Source organism: Andrographis paniculata, unplaced genomic scaffold (assembly GCF_009805555.1).
Source record: "Andrographis paniculata isolate CXL003 unplaced genomic scaffold, ASM980555v1 Contig74END, whole genome shotgun sequence".
NCBI classification, from domain to species: domain Eukaryota; kingdom Viridiplantae; phylum Streptophyta; class Magnoliopsida; order Lamiales; family Acanthaceae; genus Andrographis; species Andrographis paniculata.
In genome coordinates this window covers 868,313-889,582 of record NW_026137611.1, presented here as the reverse complement: position 1 = coordinate 889,582, position 21,270 = coordinate 868,313, and the positions used below count along the sequence as shown (strand labels likewise).

At 34.9% G+C, this 21,270-nt stretch overlaps 3 protein-coding genes across 16 annotated transcripts; 2 read left to right on the top strand and 1 right to left on the bottom strand.

The window, feature by feature from the left end:
* Nucleotides 1-457: 457 nt before the first annotated feature.
* Nucleotides 458-3,360, top strand: LOC127266161 (1-acyl-sn-glycerol-3-phosphate acyltransferase-like). The gene is made up of 6 exons (XM_051296320.1): nucleotides 458-580; nucleotides 924-1,254; nucleotides 1,843-1,992; nucleotides 2,318-2,416; nucleotides 2,503-2,595; nucleotides 2,683-3,360. Exons 2-6 carry the CDS (start codon nucleotides 958-960, stop codon nucleotides 2,929-2,931), a joined length of 888 nt encoding a protein of 295 aa, XP_051152277.1. The 5' UTR covers nucleotides 458-580; nucleotides 924-957; the 3' UTR covers nucleotides 2,932-3,360.
* Nucleotides 3,361-4,517: 1,157 nt separating this feature from the next.
* On the bottom strand, nucleotides 4,518-5,596 carry LOC127266069 (heterodimeric geranylgeranyl pyrophosphate synthase small subunit, chloroplastic-like). The gene has a single exon (XM_051296175.1). It carries the CDS (start codon nucleotides 5,500-5,502, stop codon nucleotides 4,603-4,605), a length of 900 nt encoding a protein of 299 aa, XP_051152132.1. The 5' UTR covers nucleotides 5,503-5,596; the 3' UTR covers nucleotides 4,518-4,602.
* Nucleotides 5,597-8,103: 2,507 nt separating this feature from the next.
* On the top strand, nucleotides 8,104-18,572 carry LOC127266067 (pentatricopeptide repeat-containing protein At4g30700). Of its 14 annotated transcripts, none has more exons than XM_051296169.1 (7): nucleotides 8,104-11,034; nucleotides 11,202-11,824; nucleotides 12,130-12,245; nucleotides 12,426-12,505; nucleotides 12,591-12,681; nucleotides 18,004-18,043; nucleotides 18,494-18,536. In XM_051296169.1, the coding sequence occupies exon 1, from the start codon at nucleotides 8,483-8,485 to the stop codon at nucleotides 10,844-10,846; it is 2,364 nt and encodes a 787-aa protein (XP_051152126.1). In that variant the 5' UTR covers nucleotides 8,104-8,482; the 3' UTR covers nucleotides 10,847-11,034; nucleotides 11,202-11,824; nucleotides 12,130-12,245; nucleotides 12,426-12,505; nucleotides 12,591-12,681; nucleotides 18,004-18,043; nucleotides 18,494-18,536. The 14 variants fall into 14 exon arrangements, with proteins under 14 accessions (XP_051152126.1, XP_051152123.1, XP_051152119.1 ...); XM_051296166.1 differs by lacking the exon at nucleotides 12,130-12,245 and having other exon boundaries at nucleotides 11,202-11,311; nucleotides 11,722-11,824; nucleotides 18,494-18,534; XM_051296162.1 differs by lacking the exon at nucleotides 12,130-12,245 and having other exon boundaries at nucleotides 11,202-11,311; nucleotides 11,719-11,824; nucleotides 18,494-18,534.
* The last annotated feature ends 2,698 nt before the right edge of the window (nucleotides 18,573-21,270 follow it).

Here is a 21,270-nt window from a genome sequence, read left to right as displayed (position 1 = left end):
ACAAATAGACATTTCGAATAAAATCAATGTGTTTTTTGTTTATATTCGTAGGTGTATTGTACATATAAGTATGTTAGGAGTTAAGACTATAATTAATAGTAATATGTGTTGAGTAAGATTATATTATATTTCGTATTAAAATAATATATTTTATTCGAAAAATGCAGAATCTATTTTCTTAAATTTTTATATATCTAGTAGTTGGAATATCGATATCAGGAGGGAGGGAGTGATTATTTATTTTTTTATTTTACATTCAAATTTAAACTTATTTAAAAATAAAAAATAATGGAGTAATAGTAAATAAATGCAATATAAATTTGGATAGCAGTAAATACCTTCCTGCCTTATCTGACCTGAGTTCTTTCTCACTGTATCGTCAACGTTGTCTCTTCTTCGATTGGATGGGGATGGCCATCCATTGATTGATCGATTATTTATGCCGTTCCCTTTCCGTTTCCCCTTTTGTTTTCTGTCTCTGTTTCTGTTTTTCTCCTCCTCTCTCTCTCAGTTTCAGTTTCAGTCTCAATCTACTGCTGCTGCGGCTTTAGCGTCTTCTCAACCAACTCTCTCTCACTCGGTAATTGGCTTGCTCTTTGCTAATCCTGTCTTTGTTTCTTCTGTTTGTTCTTGTTTTTTTTTTATCAATCCTGGTCGAATGGATTAATGAGAAATTAAGGAAAGTGTAATATGCATTTCTCGATTTTGTGTTCGAGTGGATGTCTGGTTTTGGGGATTTGAAGCTGTAAGTTCAACACGCCTAAAAGGTTCCGGCCAGAGTTCATCGTTTCTAGTTTGACTTGCAATGATTAGACAACCAAACCAAACCTTTCACACTTTCGTTCCCAATTTCTTCTTCTTCGCCAAATATATATGGTGTGGTGTGTTCATTATCTCTCATCTCATCTCAATTTTGCAGGCAGATAGATACAAGTAAGGAAAGGCGAGGGAGGAGCAATGGAAGAAAGCTGTGGAGCAAATGGATTTATCAGGAACAGGCGGTTCGGAAGCTACTTGGACGCTCCGACGATGCTGAAAACGTCGCCGATCACGGCACACAATCAGAAAACAGAGGAAGAGGAGGAGGAGGCATGGCTGTCGGTACTGATTTCGTGGGTGAGAATCGTGGTGTGCTTTGTGTCAATGATGGTGACGACGTTTGTGTGGGCAATAATCATGCTGCTGCTGCTGCCATGGCCGTACCAGAGAATCCGCCAGGGCAACATCTACGGCCACGTCACGGGCAGAATGCTGGTCAGTTCCTTACCCTACCCCACCCTGCGCCATAAATCAATCAATATTCACTTTGATTTCATTATTACTGCCTGCTTCTCATCAATCTGGGCATTCAATTCCTCGAAAATTTACGAAAGGATTATCTCATTTTGTTAAGTCCTGGGGAATCTTTCCTGTGATATAATTTATGTATACTTCAACCCATTCTAGATGGATGTTGTTCTGATTGCATTTCTCAAGAAATATAAATTTATGATAGAGGTGGACCTGACCTGACCTTAAATGAATGGTTATGGCTATCCCATCATCAGTTGGACAAAAAACAAATTAGGATGCGTAGGCTACCACAGCTCCTCTTCTTTTCTGTTTGTCTTTTCGTTTCTTTGTCTCCTTCCATTTGGGACCTCACCTCAGCCATGGATGTTGACTTTTTGCTCCAACTTATCTTTTCATTTCTGTCTATGTATATATATTTAAATTCTCCAACATGTGCCCTTGTAGGTGACTTAAAGTGTATCGATGGATATATTGCTGAGCTTCTTTCTATCATGTTTATGTTCAATTGCTCTATAAGATGATCCCAAGTTTTCAGAATGTTGATTGCAGATGTGGATTTTAGGGAATCCCATTCGGATCGAAGGCGCCGAATACTCCAAAAACAGAGCCATTTACATAAGCAACCACGCGTCTCCCATCGATATCTTCCTCATAATGTGGCTGACGCCGCCGGGAACTGTTGGCATTGCGAAGAAAGAGGTGAGCTGTTTCATATTGGTTTTTTGTAAGGAATTCGGGAGCTTCTTATTAGAAAAATTGCAAAAACTATCCCTATGTATACCTCATTATCACTTTAGTTCTGTATTTATCTCACTAGCAAAATATATCTCATATGTTTACAAAAGTCGCTATTTATATTATTTGGCCGCGCTTGGTGTAAACGTCACGCATGACTAAAGGACATCAATAAAAATTTTGCAAACATATAAAATAGCTAGATAAATATAAAAGTACAATGGAGTACACATAGGGTATTATTTGCAATTTTCTTGCTTCTTATTCATTCATTCGTTATTTTGTGCAGATCATATTTTATCCACTCTTTGGGCAATTGTATGTATTAGCCAACCATCTTCGAATCGATCGGTCCAATCCAACTGCAGCCATCGAGTCTATGAAAGCGGTGCAGTACTCCTCACATAACATAATTCCCCCTCCTCCTCCTCCATCTCCACCTGTCTCGATAATTTGGACATGATTATCGCGCAGGTTGCCGGTGCAGTTGTCGAGAACAATCTGTCGCTGATCCTGTTTCCTGAAGGCACGCGCTCGAAGGATGGTCGATTACTACCTTTTAAGAAAGCAAGATCCACTGCTCAAACTCACAATTTTATACACTATCGATCAATTCAGTGTGTTGTTATTAATTCATTTCATTTTGATTAACAGGGCTTCGTGCACTTGGCATTGCAAACACATTTGCCTATAGTTCCGATCGTTCTGAGGGGAACCCACCGGGCCTGGAGAAAGGGCAGCTTGCACGTGAGGCCAACGCCTATAACCGTGAAGTATCTCCCCCCGATTAGCACTGATGATTGGACTGCCGAGAAAGTCGAGGACTATGTAAAACTTGTACATGGTGTGTATTTGAAGCATCTGCCTGAATCTCAGAGACCTACGTCGGCGGCATTGTCGTGAAGAAGAAGCATGACTATGACTTGGTAGGGATGGGTTTAAGGTAGCTTGGCTGCTTCAACCATGTGCAATTTCTTGTACCATTTGAGGAGATGAAGTAGAAGTTACTTATTTATGGTGTGATCATTGTTACATAAGTCCACTGCAAAAAATGCGTATCCTACAATTCTTTTTTTAAAATAAGCCGAATGCGTATCAAATCTCCGACTTCTCCAAATTTACAGGAAGGCATGTTGATATGCTTTGAGTCTTAAAGTGTCCCTTGTCTGATGTCCGGGGGCGCGGAGTGGCTCCAGGCCGACGGTATGCAATATTGGACTTTAAAGTTAGTATTGGGCTGAGCCCATCTGATGTATTCTCTTGATTTAGGTAAAGAGACTTAGGGATACGAAATTTGTAATATATAATTGTGAATAAAATCTGCTTTAGCCAGCATGTTGTTAATGAATCACGTAAATCTGTATCGTCTTTCCATTTTCTGTTTGTTGTCCAATTATTAATTATAATCCGTCGCAAAAACTGACAAAGAAAAACAACAAAAGCAATAAAAACACTTTGAAAAGTGCTTGTATCTTGAGATGAAAGATTTTCACCCCATAAAAAGCAAATGATGCCTAATCATGGATCATGCAGGTTAGGTCTATTCTTGCACAGTTGCACCACCCATATATAGATTAATTACACTGTCCCAAGAAAAGATCATGGCAAGATTCTCCTCTTATACATACATATATATATATATATATATTCAGAATTGAATTTCTGCTTATACTTGTGCATAATGATTCGATAGTGTTTGTTTCATCATTATATTTAGAGAGATCTAATTTAAATAGATGAATCCAAATTAGTGAAGAGTATTTAAGCAACGTAGCTTGTCGGGTGTATCAGATTCCTGTCTGATTAAGTTTTAAAACGAATCAAATTATCCAACCTGAAATCGATCTGTTTATTTACACTTCAAAAATAAGTTAGAAGATCCTATACGAAGTCAACTCACTTAAACCTGACCTGACTAATAAGAAATCAATCGGCTTATCCATTACAAAATTTTCTAAAGACAACTCAACCAGACATCAACTAATAACAACAAATTGACTTAGCAAAACAAGCAAGAAACATACACCATTAACTTATTAAACATTAAGAACAGATAATATTTCTCTATAAATTATTATTATTATTATTATTATTATTATTATTATTATTTTAATTATTAGATTAATATTATTATATATATAATAAATACAATACACTAAGTAATATTAATACATGGCTCTATACTATGTTAAGAAGAATCCGAATTTTCATCCTAAAATCAATTGGCGATACTATATTTTTTTAATGTGGATTGGTTAGTAGAGGGGTTTTGTAGTAGATTAAGGAATAATATTATTTTATTGATTAACGAAAGTACAAGAGTTTTTTGATATTTTTGTTTATTGAGTTTAGTGTATGTATAAAGTAATTGTATATGCAATTGTATATTTGTAATTTATGAAAAAATTAAGGATATTTTGATTATTTTCTTTTAAATAAAAAATAGATAATTTGAAGTCTGATGTTGTAAAAGTTCGAACTATGAGCAAAATGCAATCATCAATCATATATATCCGTAAACCAGAGTCCAACGTAGATGAGAATATATATATATATATATATATATACAATAATCTAATTAATATTCCAGACCCTGTCTAAATAATAATCATCCATATTATAGCTGAGGTCAATAATGGCGTCGATCATGAGGTCTGCAATATGTATCTTCTTCCTATCCTGAAACCACTCAATCTCCCGACGTGCCAATGCAGCATATTCACATTCACATTCATATTCCGACTCACTTCTCTTCTTCTGTCTACTCCCCTGAGCCATCCCGACATAGCGTCCGAACCTTCTCAGGCGCTCCACGTCCTCGTGGTCCGCCGCCCCGCTCAATATGGCTCCACAGGCGGCCCCGCACGCGTGAAGCTCGCCACACACACGTGCGATGTCCGACGAGTAAACCCCATCCACCACCCCCCGCGCGCCGCCGGCCCTAGCAATTTCCGCCATCACTCTCAGAATCAGATCACCATTACCGTTGGGGTCCTCAGGGTCCATGGACCTCCTCAACAATTCCATCCCCAACGGGACCATCCCGTCTCCTATTAAAAGCTCCACGTTGGGACCAAATCTGTGTCCCACTCCGGTCCGCCGTAGGTGGGCGTGCACGTGCGCTGCGGCATGCACCAGATGTATCGCCGTCGCCGCAGCCAATACAGCCGGGCTCGGGCTCGGGCCGGGCTTGGCGCTCATGAGCTCGCATGCTGCGAGGCACAGAGCAGGAGCGGTGGTCCTGGGAGCCGCTGCGAAGGTGAGGTGGTGCATGGGCTCCGAGACCGACTCCGGCGATCTGATTGATAAGGCGGCCTTCTTTAGATAGGCTTCGATTTCGGACTCCATCGATGTCCAATAAGATCGAGCACTTTCAACGACCACATTTTTAGGATTGTTAGAACGAGCAAAAATACGAGTCGAATTCAAATTTGGTAATGAAGAATTGAAGTAACAGAGGCCAGGGGAGGCCATGATCACAATGCTAGCTGAATTAAGGTTGAGAAATTGTTATATATATATATATGTGTGTGTATATATAGTTATGTTGTATAGCTATATACATAGAGAAATTATATATATATATATATATATATGGTGATGACTTTGGGTATGTTTGGGTAAGGTTAGGGTTAGGTCAGTTTATAGAGTATACGTGCGTCACCTAAGAATTTTAATTGTGGTTATAATAAAGGGTCTCGTGCACCACGGGACCAATTTATTTGTCTTGCCTCAATTTGTATTTTATCATTAAAATTTGTCACTCACAATGTAGCCAAGAACGAAACATACATGATTATGAGTTGAGTTGGGTTTGATTTGGTTTGGTTAGTAAACGAACCTATAATTTCGGCTTCAAGCTAAGTTACCAAAGAAGAAGAAGAAAGTATTGTCTCATCCCGTTCCATAAGAGATGACCAGGTGGTGTAGGAGTTGGATTTGTGACTGTGAGGTCATGGGGAGTGATCTTGCTAGACATGGACCCAAGGGACGTATCGGTGAAGTCTCAGTCATTTATTTCATTTAACATATTCAATTACTAGTTTAACACGAACTTTTAATAATATAATTTTGATATTGTTTGACCATGCATGTTAGCCATACTTTTTATTTTCGATGATTTTTTAAATTGTATTGATACATAAAGATTGTTAGGGTGGATTTAGTTGATCCTCTAATACTCCCTCCCCTCCCTGACACCGTCTGTTACCCTCCTCCGCCAGAGGCGGAACCAAACCGGGATGAGAGCGGAGCTAATTTTTCAAATTTCGAAACAATTATTATTTATTTGTTATCCAATAATTTTATCAATGAAATTATCATATTTCGAAAATCTTGCAAAATATCAATCTGCTGTGACAACTGCATATTACCGGATGAATTTTGTATTATATGAAATTGATAAATAGTAAAAATATTTATTAAAGAAAAATATCTCTTAAAAATATCATCTCCTATGTATTTGGTTGAGAATATTTTGAAGATTTTTTTTTTAATTATTGTTTATTACTTTTTTGTTCATATCTATTTTTATAGCATCAAACAAGTATTATGATATATTTTTTTATTATTATTTAAAATTTAAATTTTCACATAAATACTCTATCAATTTTTAACAATTTTTTTAATTTATTTATTTTTGATATTATATATTATAAAATAAAACAAAAAAGTAAAAGAGGTGGGGTGGGGAAGGGGAGGCCCCCTTGCCCCACATACATCTGCCTCTGTCCTCCACCGTCCTCCACCGTCGAAGTTGTTTTATAAATACGGGGTGTTTACCAAATACACATCCGTATTTAATTTGGACAAAAAAAAAAAAAAAAAACTTTTGTGTACACAAGCGTATTGTATGTAACACGCCCGTGTTCTATCAACTGCAACTAAAAAAGCCATTGTGCATCTTTTATTGAATTCAATTATATTTGCCTTGACACATGTATTTGTGTCCGTAGAGGCTCAAATTTGTGTACAACCATTGTATGTACTCTAAATTTGAATTTATTTTTTTATGAATGACCGAAAGAGAGATTGTTCTTTTTTTTTTTTTTTTTTTAAGAATCTAAGTTGTCTTGAAGCTTCCTCCAAATATTCAAATTGTATTGAAATGGTGTTCAATCCCCTCAAATGGAGCTTTGAACAACTAAGAATGCCTCTTAGAAATAGATATCAAAAATAATTGTTTGGTCGATTTAGAAATCAGTAAAAATGAAAAAGAAGATGCATAATTTAAAGAAAATTAACTAGAAGTGATAAAAGAAATTATATTGATAAAGTGATAATAATATCATTTTACTGAGTTAAGACTTTATAAACATTTTCTTTTTGTTTTTTAAAGAATATATTTCTGAAAAAACAATAAAAAAAAAACTAATATATTCACACTACATAATTCATTATTCCTTAAATAAAAAAATAATATACTTTTAAATTATTTCACAAAACAACCGCACCCTATATATTTACAATATTTAAGTTTTTGTGAAGGTATGCAATTCTTTTATATTAGAATTGGAGCCACTCTGTAGTAAAAAGTCATCGTAGCCCAAATCAATTTAACTTTACATAATTTTGGGAATATTGTTTTTTTAGTACTCCTTCCGTCCCACTGGAATTGAATCCTTGATAGGGGACACTATATTTAAGGTGGAGATGTTTAATTAGTTATGATATTATTATATTATTTTTTATATAATTAATAATATTTATAGTTTTAAAATAAATTTAATATATATAATTTAAAAAATTAAAATATATATTTAAATATTTAAAAATTATATAATAACTAAAAAAAATATATTCAATATGGATATGTAGAAAATAAAATCTTACAAGTAAATAAAATAAATATTTTTATTTATTTATAATTAATCTAAATCAATTTTATAAAAGATGTATAGTATTAAATATAAATAAAAATATTTTTTTTTTAAGAGATATAAAAATAAAAAATTTTTGATTGAATCCTACGTCATTTATAATTTTATATATTAAATAATTAATTAAATTAATTTATATTTATTAAATATGTTAGATCGCTGCACAGAAGGGAGTAGAATTTTAACTTACCCTCCATCCACATTTCAAAACCCTCTATGCATGTGTTCTGAGGCGTTTTTCAAAGGCGCCATTGTTGTTGCTCTTCTCTGGCCACCTCCTTGGGGCTCTCCGGATCACCGGCTTTCAAGCCACAACTTTGATATTTGATAGTTCATTCCAACTTGTGCAATCCTCGTCCACTGCGTGTCTGCCTTCTTCCTCCCCGTCGCCTTCGCCTTGATCTGCCACTTATCCGACTGCGCCGCCGAAAGAGGCAAGGAATCAAATTTCAACGAAAGAGGCTCGATTTTAAGTGAACAACCAGAGCTGCAGAGAAATTTCCCTTGGTGCAGTGTAAAAAATACAAACCCAAAGGGTCGGAGCCGAGCCAGCCCTACAACCAAACAGGCCCTCCATGATTTGCAGAGCCATCGTTCCACCAAGAGACAGAAGCTTCTTCTTAAGCATAATCAATCAGTCGACAGCGCTCTCACACCTGAATCAAATCCATGCTCAAGTCATCCACAACAATCTTGTTAATGACAACATAACCGTCACAAAGCTCATTCAAAGACTTCTGGACTTCAAATCAACTTCCCAGGCCAATCTTCTCTTTGCCCGTGCTGCTTCGCCTGATCTCTTTCTGTATAATGTCTTCATTAAAGGTCTTAGGCACGACCCCTCTGAATCCCTGCGGGTATACAAAACTCTACTCCACAAAATAGGTCTCAAACCTGATAATTTTACTTATTCATATGTTATTGCAGCTTTCTCCGGCTCGCCTTCATCTGAAGCCGGGAAGGTTTGCGTGTTGCTTCATGGGCATGCAGTTGTTTCTGGATTTGGTTCGGATTTGTTTGTGGGGTCTGTTTTAGTCGATGCATATATGAATTTTGGTATGATTAGGAATGCTTACAAAGTGTTTGAGAGTATGCCAGAAACAGACACAGTTCTTTGGAATACGGTGCTTTCTGGATTGGTGAAAAACTGCTGCTTGGGTGAATTGCTTAGTGTTTTTCGTGATATGATTGAAAGGTCAATGCAGGTTGATTCAACTACATTGGCTGTGGTTTTGTCTGGTGTGGCTAATTTGCAGGAATTGTGGCTGGGGATGAGTGCTCAGGCATTGGCCATGAAGGTTGGGTGTCATTTCCATGATCGTGTGCTCACTTGTTTGGTTTCATTGTATTCGAAATGTGAAGATGTTTTGACTGCTCGATTATTGTTTGATATGATCGAGAGTCCAGACTTGGTAGCATATAATGCTATGATTTCAGGCTATTCTTATAATGATAAAGCTGACTCAGCTGTTAATCTTTTTGGGGAGTTCCTTTTATCAGGACGTGAAGTTAGCTCGAGTACCTTAGTCGGTCTAATTCCTGCATCCCATCCATTTGGCCATCTGGGCTTAACCATGTCTATACAGGGACTTTGTCTTAAGTCCGGATTTCTTCTTAATTCTCCTGTCTCAACTGCATTAACAACAGTTTATAGTCGGCTTAATGAGATAGAACTTGCTAAGAGGCTGTTTGATGAGTCATCGGATAAAACTCTGGCATCATGGAATGCCATGATATCAGGCTATGCACAAAATGGGGAAACTGAAATGGCCATAGCTCTTTTTAATGAAATGCAGAAGCTTGACATTCGACCAAATCCCATCACTTTTGCCAGCATTTTGTCAGCTTGTGCACAACTTGGTGCATTAGGGTTTGGAAAATGGGTCCATGAATTGATCAAAATGGAGTCCCTTGAGTTCAACATATATGTATCGAGTGCCTTGATTGACATGTACACCAAATGTGGTAATATTCAAGAAGCCCGGGCCTTATTCAATACAATAGGTGAAAAGAATGTTGTGACATGGAATGCTATGATTTCGGGTTATGGTCTTCATGGATATGGATATGAGGCAATAAAACTGTATAATGACATGTTGCTTTCGGGTACTCGGCCAACAAGAGTTACATTCTTATCTTTGTTGTATGCTTGCAGTCATACGGGATTGGTGGAGGAAGGTGAACAACTTTTCCATTCCATGATTCATGATTATGGATTTGAGCCCAGCTCCGAACACTATGCCTGTATGGTGGATATACTTGGCAGAGCTGGTAAACTAGAGCATGCAGTGGAGTTCATATACAAAATGCCTAAGGATCCTGGAGCTGCAGAGTGGGGTGCACTGCTTGGTGCTTGTATGGTTCACAAGAATGCCAACTTAGCCCGGTTGGCATCTAATCAATTATTTCACTTGGATCCTGAAAACATAGGATATCAGGTTCTACTCTCAAATATATATTCGACATACGGGAAGTACTCTCAGGCTGCATTGCTGCGAAATACAATCAAGAAAAAGAAACTTATGAAAACCCCGGGTTGCACTTTGATTGAGGTTATGAAGCAGCAGCATGTTTTCAGATCCAGCGATCAGTCCCACCCTGAGTCAAAAGCTATTTATGCAATGCTCGATGAGTTAATGCAGAAGATGAAAAATGCTGGATATTCTACAGAAACCGTGACAGCACTACAAGATGTTGAGGAAGAAGAAAAGGAACAAATGGTTAAGGTACATAGCGAGAAACTGGCTATAGCATTCGCCCTCCTAAAGTGTAAAAAAGGAGATGAAATAAGGGTATTCAAGAACCTTAGGGTGTGTTTGGATTGCCATAACTTTAGCAAATTTGCCAGCAAGATTACTGAGCGAGTTATAATAATGAGGGATGCTAATAGGTTCCATCATTTTGAAAATGGAGCTTGTTCATGTGGAGACTATTGGTAAAAGACACATGCCTGTTAGTTATCTTTAATGGTGCTGAATTGCTCGACGGTCTTCAACTCTGTTGAAGTGTGTATTTTGGGAGAAGTTTTTGATGAGCACGATTCTGTCAAAGCACTGCGAACCTCTATGTAAAAATAGAGTACCAAAGCATACATACACAGTCACAAAGAAGGCAAGCAAACTGAGATGTAAGTTATGAATTGTAAGGATCTGCTGGTTTAATTTTAAGGATTGAGGTTATGAAGCAGCAGCATGCTTGAATAAATTTTAATTTCCAGCGTTTGAGCTCTCAAGGATCTTTGAGTTCTTGAATCAACTTATTTGTCAGCCTCTCAATTCTATTTTGATTATGCAGAAAATGTTGTACAGCATTTTGAGGCAACTGTGAAATGTGGAACCTGATAGTGGAGAAGAAGATTTATATCCAGTTACGGAAGCTGAATCTACACGGTTTTGAACATTCAAGTTATGATCATCTTATTCAAGAGAATGAAATGTCATGTTTTTTATTCTTTCAAAAATTTTGCATGCTTGTTGTCAATCTAATCTTCCTGCTTGATCAGTGGTTCACTTCAAAATGCATTTTTCTTCCGAGCATGTGGTGCTGTTGTTCCATATGCATTTTTTAAGATACTACTTGATGATATCACAATCATAGAATAATAGAAACTGCTACATTTTGCCTCACTTAATGCTTGGGAGTATTATATTCTTATGATCACAGTTTCTACTCTCTCATTTATCCAATTTTCTTTTAATTGTACTGTTAATTTTGTACAAAATTGCATTGATAAGGTTTGTTCACAAGAAGGATGAACGGAAATGATAGACATTGACCTGACATGTCTGTTTGCTTTGTTATCTGGACACAGTAGACAGTTGATGCAAGGATATTCAGTATAGTAGAAAAGCCCATTCTTTAGGAGCAAGCCGTCCAAGAATAGTTTCTAGGCAAAGAAAGGATCGTGTGGTTATGTTGTGAGTTTGATATACCCTTCGTGATTCTTTTCATGTGGTTTGGCACTGCTTCTTAATAGTGTAGTTTATATATCTTGTTAATTTGCTACAATAATTTGCTTTTGAAGTTTTGATTTCATTATGATGAGTATCAATGAATCCTTGTTTCATAATCTAATGATGTTACTTGTGATCTTCCATGTAGCATCCAAAAACCAACAATGACATTTCTTCACTGAAACGGATTTCTCTTTTTGTTTTGAACAATCAATGATCATTTGCATTATTTGTCCTCTTGATTTTGGTGTCTGAAATTTAGTTATTAGGTTAGCCCATGCGATGCAACTTCCGCTGTCATCCCAGTTCGCAAAAATAGATTAATTATAGAAATGGCCAGCAATATTTCAACTGCTATCCATGTTCTTGAGCTCTACATGCCAATGTAATTTTCTTGAAATTAATTCTTTATCTGTACTGATCTCTTAGTATGTTTGTAATTTCGGGTTCCTCAAGTTATTTTTTTGGTATTTGTTCTTTTTATCCATTCGTATGTTTCTAATTGAGGAAAATGCAAAATGCACGCTCAATTAACTATTTTGACATGTGTCTGCAATGGAAATAGGTCATACGAACTCATTCACCTGGAATATGCATAATCTGCTGTCGAGCACAATCTGCATTTCTTTTACAGGCAAAGCGAAGGTAGGGCATGCATGCCTATTCAGTGCTTGCTGAGTTTCTCTGCATTATAAAGGTGAAATGAATCAATCGATTCAATATATTTCAGGGTGATATTCAAATCATGCAGGCAGCTCCTGTGTCTCTCCTGTTGATGTGATGCAGGCAATGGAATCATTCCCATGTTGCATTATTTGGAAGTGAGTGTTACGAATCAACTTCTGTTGCTTTGTTTTATGTTCTATCTCTTTGTTTCTTCTTCTTTGTCCCTCTAGCTTCTCTATTTCTTTTCATCTCTTTTAAGTGTTCGTAAGCCCTGGTAATATTGTTGTACAGGTTCAACTTAAGGTAATTTAGTTCATCTACTTTCATTTTGTATGGTAATATGGTATCTAAGCACTCTCAATAGAGAACATCATCTTTCCATCATGGCTTGTGAATGTAATTCTTCATATTCAACAAGGTTAAGGTATGTGGCAATTCTTGATGCAGAATGAAAATCTATTTCATCGGACATACAAAGGTATGGATATATACATAAATAAACCCAATGGCCTCAAGCCATATACTACTATTCAACACTATCTAGTACTCCCTCTCAACTTTGAACATACAAATCGGATGCAGTAAACTTGTCATATAAATACTTGGTGCGAGAACTTCTAAGAGATTTAGTGAAGATGTTGGCAAACTGATCGTTGGAAGGCTCATTGTTATTAGTAATGCAGATAGATAACAAATTCTCCCTGATAAGGGAAATATCAACCTCGATATGTTTTGTTCGTTGTTCAAAGATTGAATTAGCAACAATATGTATCTCACTTGATTATCACAAAATAAGTTCATCTTAGGGATACTGACAAACTTGAGTTATGATAGTAACTGCTAAATTCTAACAATCAATTGGGCAATTATAGTTGGCTTCTTATTATTCTAGGAAATATGATGGCCTTCAATTTTAATAAATACATTATACAAATGTGGACCGTCTATCCAAATATCCAATAACAACATCACTGTAACCTTAATTCGTATATAGAAGTCCTTTGTGTAGGTGATCATTTCACATTGTAGGTTGCAAACAGTATCCCAGTAAGTGGTACATAGCGACCAATGGAATTGGTTGACTACACTAATAGTGTAGGAAATGTTTGGATGAGTGACATATGATAATTCAGCTTATCAAGTATCAACTAGCCATTGACAATGACTGATATCTTCCCAAGGCTCTCCAGATCTTGAAGAAGCTTATGGAGTTAATATCAGTAGGAGAGTCTATAGATTTATAGTCCATCATACATCGAATAATTCTAAACCTTGTATAGTAACACTAAAGCACCCAAAGCAAACATGGAATATTGCTTTAACCCATACAAAGAGTGTCAAAACTTACATGCAAGATCATACTTCTTCTCAACAATAAGCATGGTGGTTGCTCTGTGTAAATATCTTCTTGAAGTTCACTCCAACAGAGTGCCTTTCTTTTTTTTTTTTTTTTTCTCTCTAAGTGTAAATAATTTAATTCATGATGAAGAATATAGAATGTGATTCGAAGAGAAATTTATGAGATTTTTATTAATAATGAAGTAAGGTCTATTTATAGACTAGTTACAAAAGGATAAAATCAAATAATAACAACCTAATATAGTAGATATATCTAAATAATACTCTCTCAGTTTCACATAAAATGTCAAGTATTTTCATTTCGGTTTGTTCCTCTTTTGGAAAATGACTAATTGACTGTACATTTTAATCACATTTTAAATTTAATAATCTATAATTATTTAGTTATGTTACTCTTATTCTATAATTATTTGTATTATACCATAATTATTTTTACTATTATATTTTTTAATTATTTAATAATTATAATTTTTTTAAATTCTTGTATCTATAATAACCGGGACATTTATTGGGGATGGAATGAGTAATAATTTAATCTAATAGATATGATTAAATAATAACTGACAAATCTAAATAATATCAACCAAAATATCTATCTAAAATATATTTCAACACTTCGCCCCAAACACAAGGTGATATAGAAGTCAACTCAAGTTAGGCAAAAAATAGGAGATAAGTTTGAATGTGGACGGACTTCATAATTAAACATTGAGATTCAAATTGATTCTCTATCATGGTAGGGCGCTAAACCCTAAGATATTTAGATTTTGGCCAAATTAAGATTTCTAGTGGTAGCAATCGTCCGTTGCGGAAACATGTCGATGATCCTCTGTCGCAACGGTAGTAACTTTAATAAATTAAAATTTTGGTCAAATTAGGATTTTAATAACCACAATCCTTTGTTGCGGAGCAGGCGGCAACGATCCTTTGTCGTTGCAGAAGCATCAAACTAAGATTTTTTATAACGGCAATCCTCTGTCGTGGCAGCAGCACAGCGATCCTCAATTGCTGCGGTGGTGCTAACCTTGAGAAATTAAATCATAACAAGCAAAATTTCCGAAAAGTAATTGAATACCAAACCAAAAATTTGATCAAAGAACTGAAAGCAACTTGACAAATAAATTGAAAATATCTAAATATGTTGTTGCAGAAAATTTCTAGCAATTGGACGCTGAATGCACTTGCACATGCCGTCAAAGTCGACAGCAACAAAATTGATTATTGTGTTGACCGGCGTTGACCAACGCAGATAACTCGCACACGTTTATAACGATGATATTTGGTGGCAAGTGTTTTTCAAATTAGAAATAAAATAACGGTGGTGGCATAGGTCAGATGCACTGAAAAATGACAAATAAAAGAGATTAGAATGAGATATATTTTCGAAGTAATAGTGAATCTAAAATTTGAAAGAAAATCCTTCGAGTACATTCTAAATCACAGGGATGTACTTGGAGAAAACGTAGCTCTGATACCATGTTACATTATGAGAGATATTTATTAATATTTAATAATGAAAATAAGGTCTATTTATACACCAATAACAAAAGGATAAAATCAACTAAGAACTTAATCTAGTAGATATATCTAAATAATATTAATCAAAATATCTATCTAAACTATATTTCAACATAAAACGATACAAGAGAAACGGAAAGATGGGTAGAAGCTATAGCCACATAGCTAATTCAATGTTTCCTCTAGCACTATGCTTCGCAAAGTGGTCTGCCACCACATTTGCAGCAACGATGTCTAATCTTCTATGTTTGAAGTTTTCCAATGTATATTCTTTGAGGGGAAAAAGGCACCTCCCACACACCTACTCGCAAACTATTCTAGTGGTTACACAACAGCTAGATGAGCAGCGACCAAAAAGCCTATTTGGATTGTCTATTGTAAATAGATTAGTAGTGTGAACACATGTATCGTTTAACAATTTGGTTACATCATATAGCATATGTATAGTTGGAAATTAAAGATATGGTAGGTAAAATTGCTTTATTTTTGGCCTTGTTTATTTTTCGATTGGTTTTGTGTGTTTATTTTAAATTGTAGTCGTATATCATATTTTGTCATAAAAAATTGTGTATTTTTATAGGAAATCATTACTTTTGCATATCAAAAACACTGAGAAAAAATAAATAAATTGCCTTTATTTTGCCCTATTCAATCTACAATGTATTTCCATTTTCCGTTTAAAAAACATCACTTTCCACACCTATTTTTTATTCAAAATGTCACATCCAACAGTCATTCTTACCTCAAAATATTGTAACTCCAAATCAAAACCTTCACACAAGTAGACATAACATTTTTTATCATTGCTGAATTCAGCATTGGATCCGAACCATTCCTCTTAATGTAATACAACCGTGTTCTTATCTGTCATTTTTAAAATATATGGTGAAAATTTAGGAAGGTTAAATAATTGTCATGTAAATTTGGTTACACGAGATGGCATCGTCATAAATTCCATCCTATCTGTTCATATATAGCATTTAAAACTTCCCTTATTAAATGCTCATAATAATTAAGCTTAATGTATAAGGAAAAATGGTCTGCATTTCCATCTTTATATAGTTGTTGTCTCTGCTGTTGCTTCACTATTGTTATTTAAATCAAAAAATCATATCGTCACTCCTAGGGTTGACATCTAAAAGTAGTCATCTGCGATCTTCTTTAGGTATATACGTCACAGTTTTATGAGCACCTATGTTTATGTTTATTCTGATTTTTTTTCGTGAACCTGTAATTTTTTTTATTTCTAATATTTGTAAAGGTAGTTAGCCCTCTTTCAGAAATGTCTTACAAAATTTTGATGTTGCACATTTATCATACGATGTGTCTCTTTATTATTTTTTTTCTGGGTAGGTTTGGATTTTTTTTTTATTTTTTTTTGTTCCGCACCATGTTCTACAAAGGAACCCTGCTATTAATTGTCATTAAAAGTTTGAAACATTGCAGGTTTGTTCACTTGGTGTTTTTATATATTTGTGATTTTTGTTTTGATATTTCCAAAGTGAAATAGTTGTTGGATGTGGTGTTTTATATAGAAAATTGGTGTTTGATGGGTATTTTTGCAGCGAGATTGAGAGATTGAATAATAAAATAATTGCAAAACCATACAAAGTGAAAAAGCCCTACATCTCTCCTATTTTTGTTATCCTTTGTTAGAATGCATGATCTTTTGGTATGAAAGTGTTTGTTGATTTCGAGCATCTGTTTGTATATTAAATATTTATGCACATCTTGAAATTTGTGGTGAGGGTTAAAATGCAAGTACTTAATTCTGGGTTGGAAGGAAAATGTTCTTTTTGTTTTAGGAAAAGAAAAATTAGGAATAGTGTAGAAGTTATGGTGTGTTCACTTGGCAATTTTTTTTTTCATTTTTCTACTATTTTAACCCTTACGATTCTTAAATATAATATATTATTTTCTCTTATAAAACATCATATTCAAATTATTATTATTATTATTATTATTATTATTATTATTGTTGTTGTTGTTGTTGTTGTTGTTGTTGTTGTTTTATCAGATTGTTAATGTTCTAGAGGAAAGCATTCAATCATATGAACAATTTGTATATTTGATTGAAATAATATGATATTTTAAAGAAAGCATTATATAATGATTGAATGATATATAGCATATAGAAATAATGAAAAGTTTGTAGGGGATTATTATTTGAAAATGTATTTACATCTAGGCAAAATTCCAAGTTTCAATAGCAATAATTAGTCATTGAAACTCAGATTCGATATATATATATATAGTAATATAGATATAGTTGCTATTATACTTTTGAATCAATGCATTGTTTGCGTGAAGGGGTTTCTCAGGGTTGAAAAGCGCTTGAAGACAGTAAACAAAGAGCACATATGTTTTATTGTAGAATCAAATTTGAGATGTTACCCAAGTATTCATAAAACTCTTTGTTTGGAAATGCGGGTTGATATAATGTGGGAATAATTGAGTTTTGGAAGTGAACTCATCACAATGATCTTTGCTGGATTTTTGTTCTTTCTCCTGAATTTTAGCCATCCATTTGTTTTGAAACGAAAGTACAACATGGTTTTCACCTTGTGCATTTTCCATTTCAATTGATAAAATGTTGACAGGTTGCTGTGTGTAACACTGAGGAGAGTCAACACATTATATGTAAGGTCAACTTTTGATTGCAGAGTTTTTATTTTATTTTTATTTTTTGACTTCTATTTATTTTTATTTTTTTTATCACGATGCATTTTGTAGTTATGTTAATATATTCTCATTATTGGCATGGTGCAATCCTCCAATTCATTCTCTTAATATTCTTCTTGATTTAAAATCATATGTATTCCTTTGTTTGCCAAATATTAGAAATTGATTCTCAGGCATATATATGCACGCTATATATTTGAAGATATAAATTAGGCTTGTAAAAGCTTGAAGTCGAGTATTTCTTATGCAAGTATGAAGAGATCATAGTAGTTTTCTCGTATCACTAGATTCATTATTCAATGTTTTTCTTATGTTTAGTAACCTGCTTTAATCACTTATGCAAGATTACTAATACATTTAGTGTTGAATGCCCTCTTTAAGACTATGGTATTGATAATTGTAATTCAGCTAAAGACATGCCTCTTGCCTTGTCCTAGCATAGCAGTAAGAAATTGCATAGCAAGTGAAGGGAGTTGCTGTATTATCATACTATGGATTCAATTAATCAAGGAGATAGCTTGAGTGACCAACAAGCCATTAAGAGACGTGGCCGTCCTCCTAGAGATCCAATCCCAAAGCATCCTGAAGCTGCCTATGGCCTTGATCCTGACATAACTGGACCTGATCCACATCTGATTGGCCAGCCAGTAACTGGTGTTGTTGAAGGCATACTTGGTCCTGGTTATTCGCTTCGTGTGAGAATTGGCAATTCAAACACAAGTGTTTTTGCTCTTACTTTCGAGCCTGGGCAGTTTGAGCCTATTACAGCAGGGAATGACATTGTGCCACATCTTCCAATGATTTCCATCAATCAAATCCATCAAACTACTGAAGATCTGGGTGGGTCTAGTGTTCGGGGACCTGCTAAAGAAGTGGATTCAAGGGTGCGTCCAAAACGTAAACGGCCATCAAGAAAAGCATCTTCTTCTATTCCTCCAGTGGATGCAGCTGTTAAGCCGAACCAAGCTGTCCCTTCCCCAGACCTTGGTAATGAAGAAATATATATGGTTGAACCATTATCCATGATACCGCCACCCGATCACCCTATTATTGGTGCCGCCACTAATGCTGCTGCAAAAACCAGTCCTGTTTTTCAAGTTACCCCTGGAGGTATTGAGCAGGACGATGATGGTCCAATGAGTGACAGAACCTTAAAAGGAAAGCTGAAGTCTGTGGCCTCACCAGATGATATTTTTGGAAATTTGCAAGCATCAGAGGGTTTCATTGAGGCTGGTAAGGAGGCATTCAAATTCTTTTCAGGTAATTCAGATATTAATTCTGGACATGGTAATGAATATTGTAATGAGCGACTCCTGACTGATTCTTCCCTAGGTCCTTCTGCTGTAACACCCTTTTCTAAATTCGGAACTGGAAAGATGTGTGAGCTTCTAAAGGTATGATGAAACATGTGTATTGTTGAAAACTGCCCTTATTTTATGACTGTAAAATTATTCCAGAGCTGAATTAACTGCTTGCCTCCTCCCTACTGTGCCTTAGGCTGTAGAGGGAACCATCAAAGTGGCCGAGTTGCTGGCTGCTGTGTCACCGCCTTCTGCAACTGCTGATCAAGAGGATCAGGAAATGACAATGGAAACTAATAGGAAGGATGAAGAACCAGAAATTGAAACCAATCAAAAGGGCAAAGGAGTGAGAATTGAAAGCGATGAAGAAATGACAACCGAGACTGATTGAAAGGGCCGTGGTGAGTGAAACAATGGCAATGCTTAGATGCAGTGCAGTGATCTAATTTCAGTTATAATAAAGTTCAGCATGGGAGGACAATAACTAAGCATCTGAGCTGGTTGCTCAGAACAAACAATGGATGATTTTCAGTTTGGAACTATGGACTGCTCTTTAAACTCTTATGTTTTCTTTGGATTTTCAAGACATTTCCTTATATCACATATGGTTGGTTTTTTATTTGGAAATCCTATCCTACAAAGGTGTTTGTTTATTATATATTTTCTTGAGCAGTAAGCATTGTGGCGGCAGTGCTGTGGAGTTTTTTCTTTTTTTTTTTTTTTTTTTTTTGCAGGAGCTTAAATATGATGTGTTGTTTATTTGTTTATCGGATTTTTTTTTCTTTGTACGTGTTGAATGTTATTGAATAATATACTATCATCTTTCATGTATAGTAATATATCGAATAGTTCTCAAGTAATTAGAGTTTTTTTTGTACTGTATTTAAGATATGTTTTCTATCTTAAAATGTTGGATAATTAAAAACAATTTTTTTTAATGAATTTCGAGATATTGAACAATGAGTAATACAACATTGACTAGTTTTGTATTACTGTTATACATATATTAATTAATATTGTTATGTGATATTGAAATCTTGAAGTACGAGTAATAAATATTTGAATAGTTTTTAATTAATAGTTATCCATATTTTTTTTATTTTTTTTTTAGTTATATCCTAAATGAGTTTGTTTATTTTTGTAATGTTTAATATACTTATTATTAATCTCAAATTACACATGATAAATTTGAATAATATATGACTGAAATTTATTTGAAATTACTTATTCTTGATTTCTTGTTGTAAACTTGAAATTCGTGGAAGGCTGAGCAAACGTGTCTATGAAAGACATGGAATTGCATGCTGAATTGAGATTATATTTGAAGAAATAATCATTGTTTTGATTTCAATGATTTTCTATTTTCAAATATATAAATAATTCTAACACAATAATGTATTATAATCTTAGTCATACAAAAGACATATTGGGTGCCATGGCCAAGTTGGACATCTCAGTACTCTATACAGAGGTTTAGAAATTATAGATTTTCTAATCAAAATCAGAAAGAGACAACATTGACAATGGGCTTTACTTCATACATTAAGACAGTTACAAAAGCCAACTAGAGATGAATGTGAGCTGAGATCCTCAGTCCAAAACTTACCCAATTTTAGACTGAAGATCCCTTGTCAAAGGGAATTAGTTCTTTGAACTGAAAAGGTGCCAAGGACAAACCATAGAAATCATGTCAAGGTTCCCTTTCCAAGCGCGCACAACCGACAATCAACTCAAATTTCAAACATGATTTCAACTATGGATATCCAATATTTAATCTAGTCAAAGGTTCCCTTTCCAAGCGCGCACAACCAACAATCAACCCAAATTTCAAACATGATTTCAACTATGGATATAAATGTCCAATATTTAATCTAGTCGGCTAAA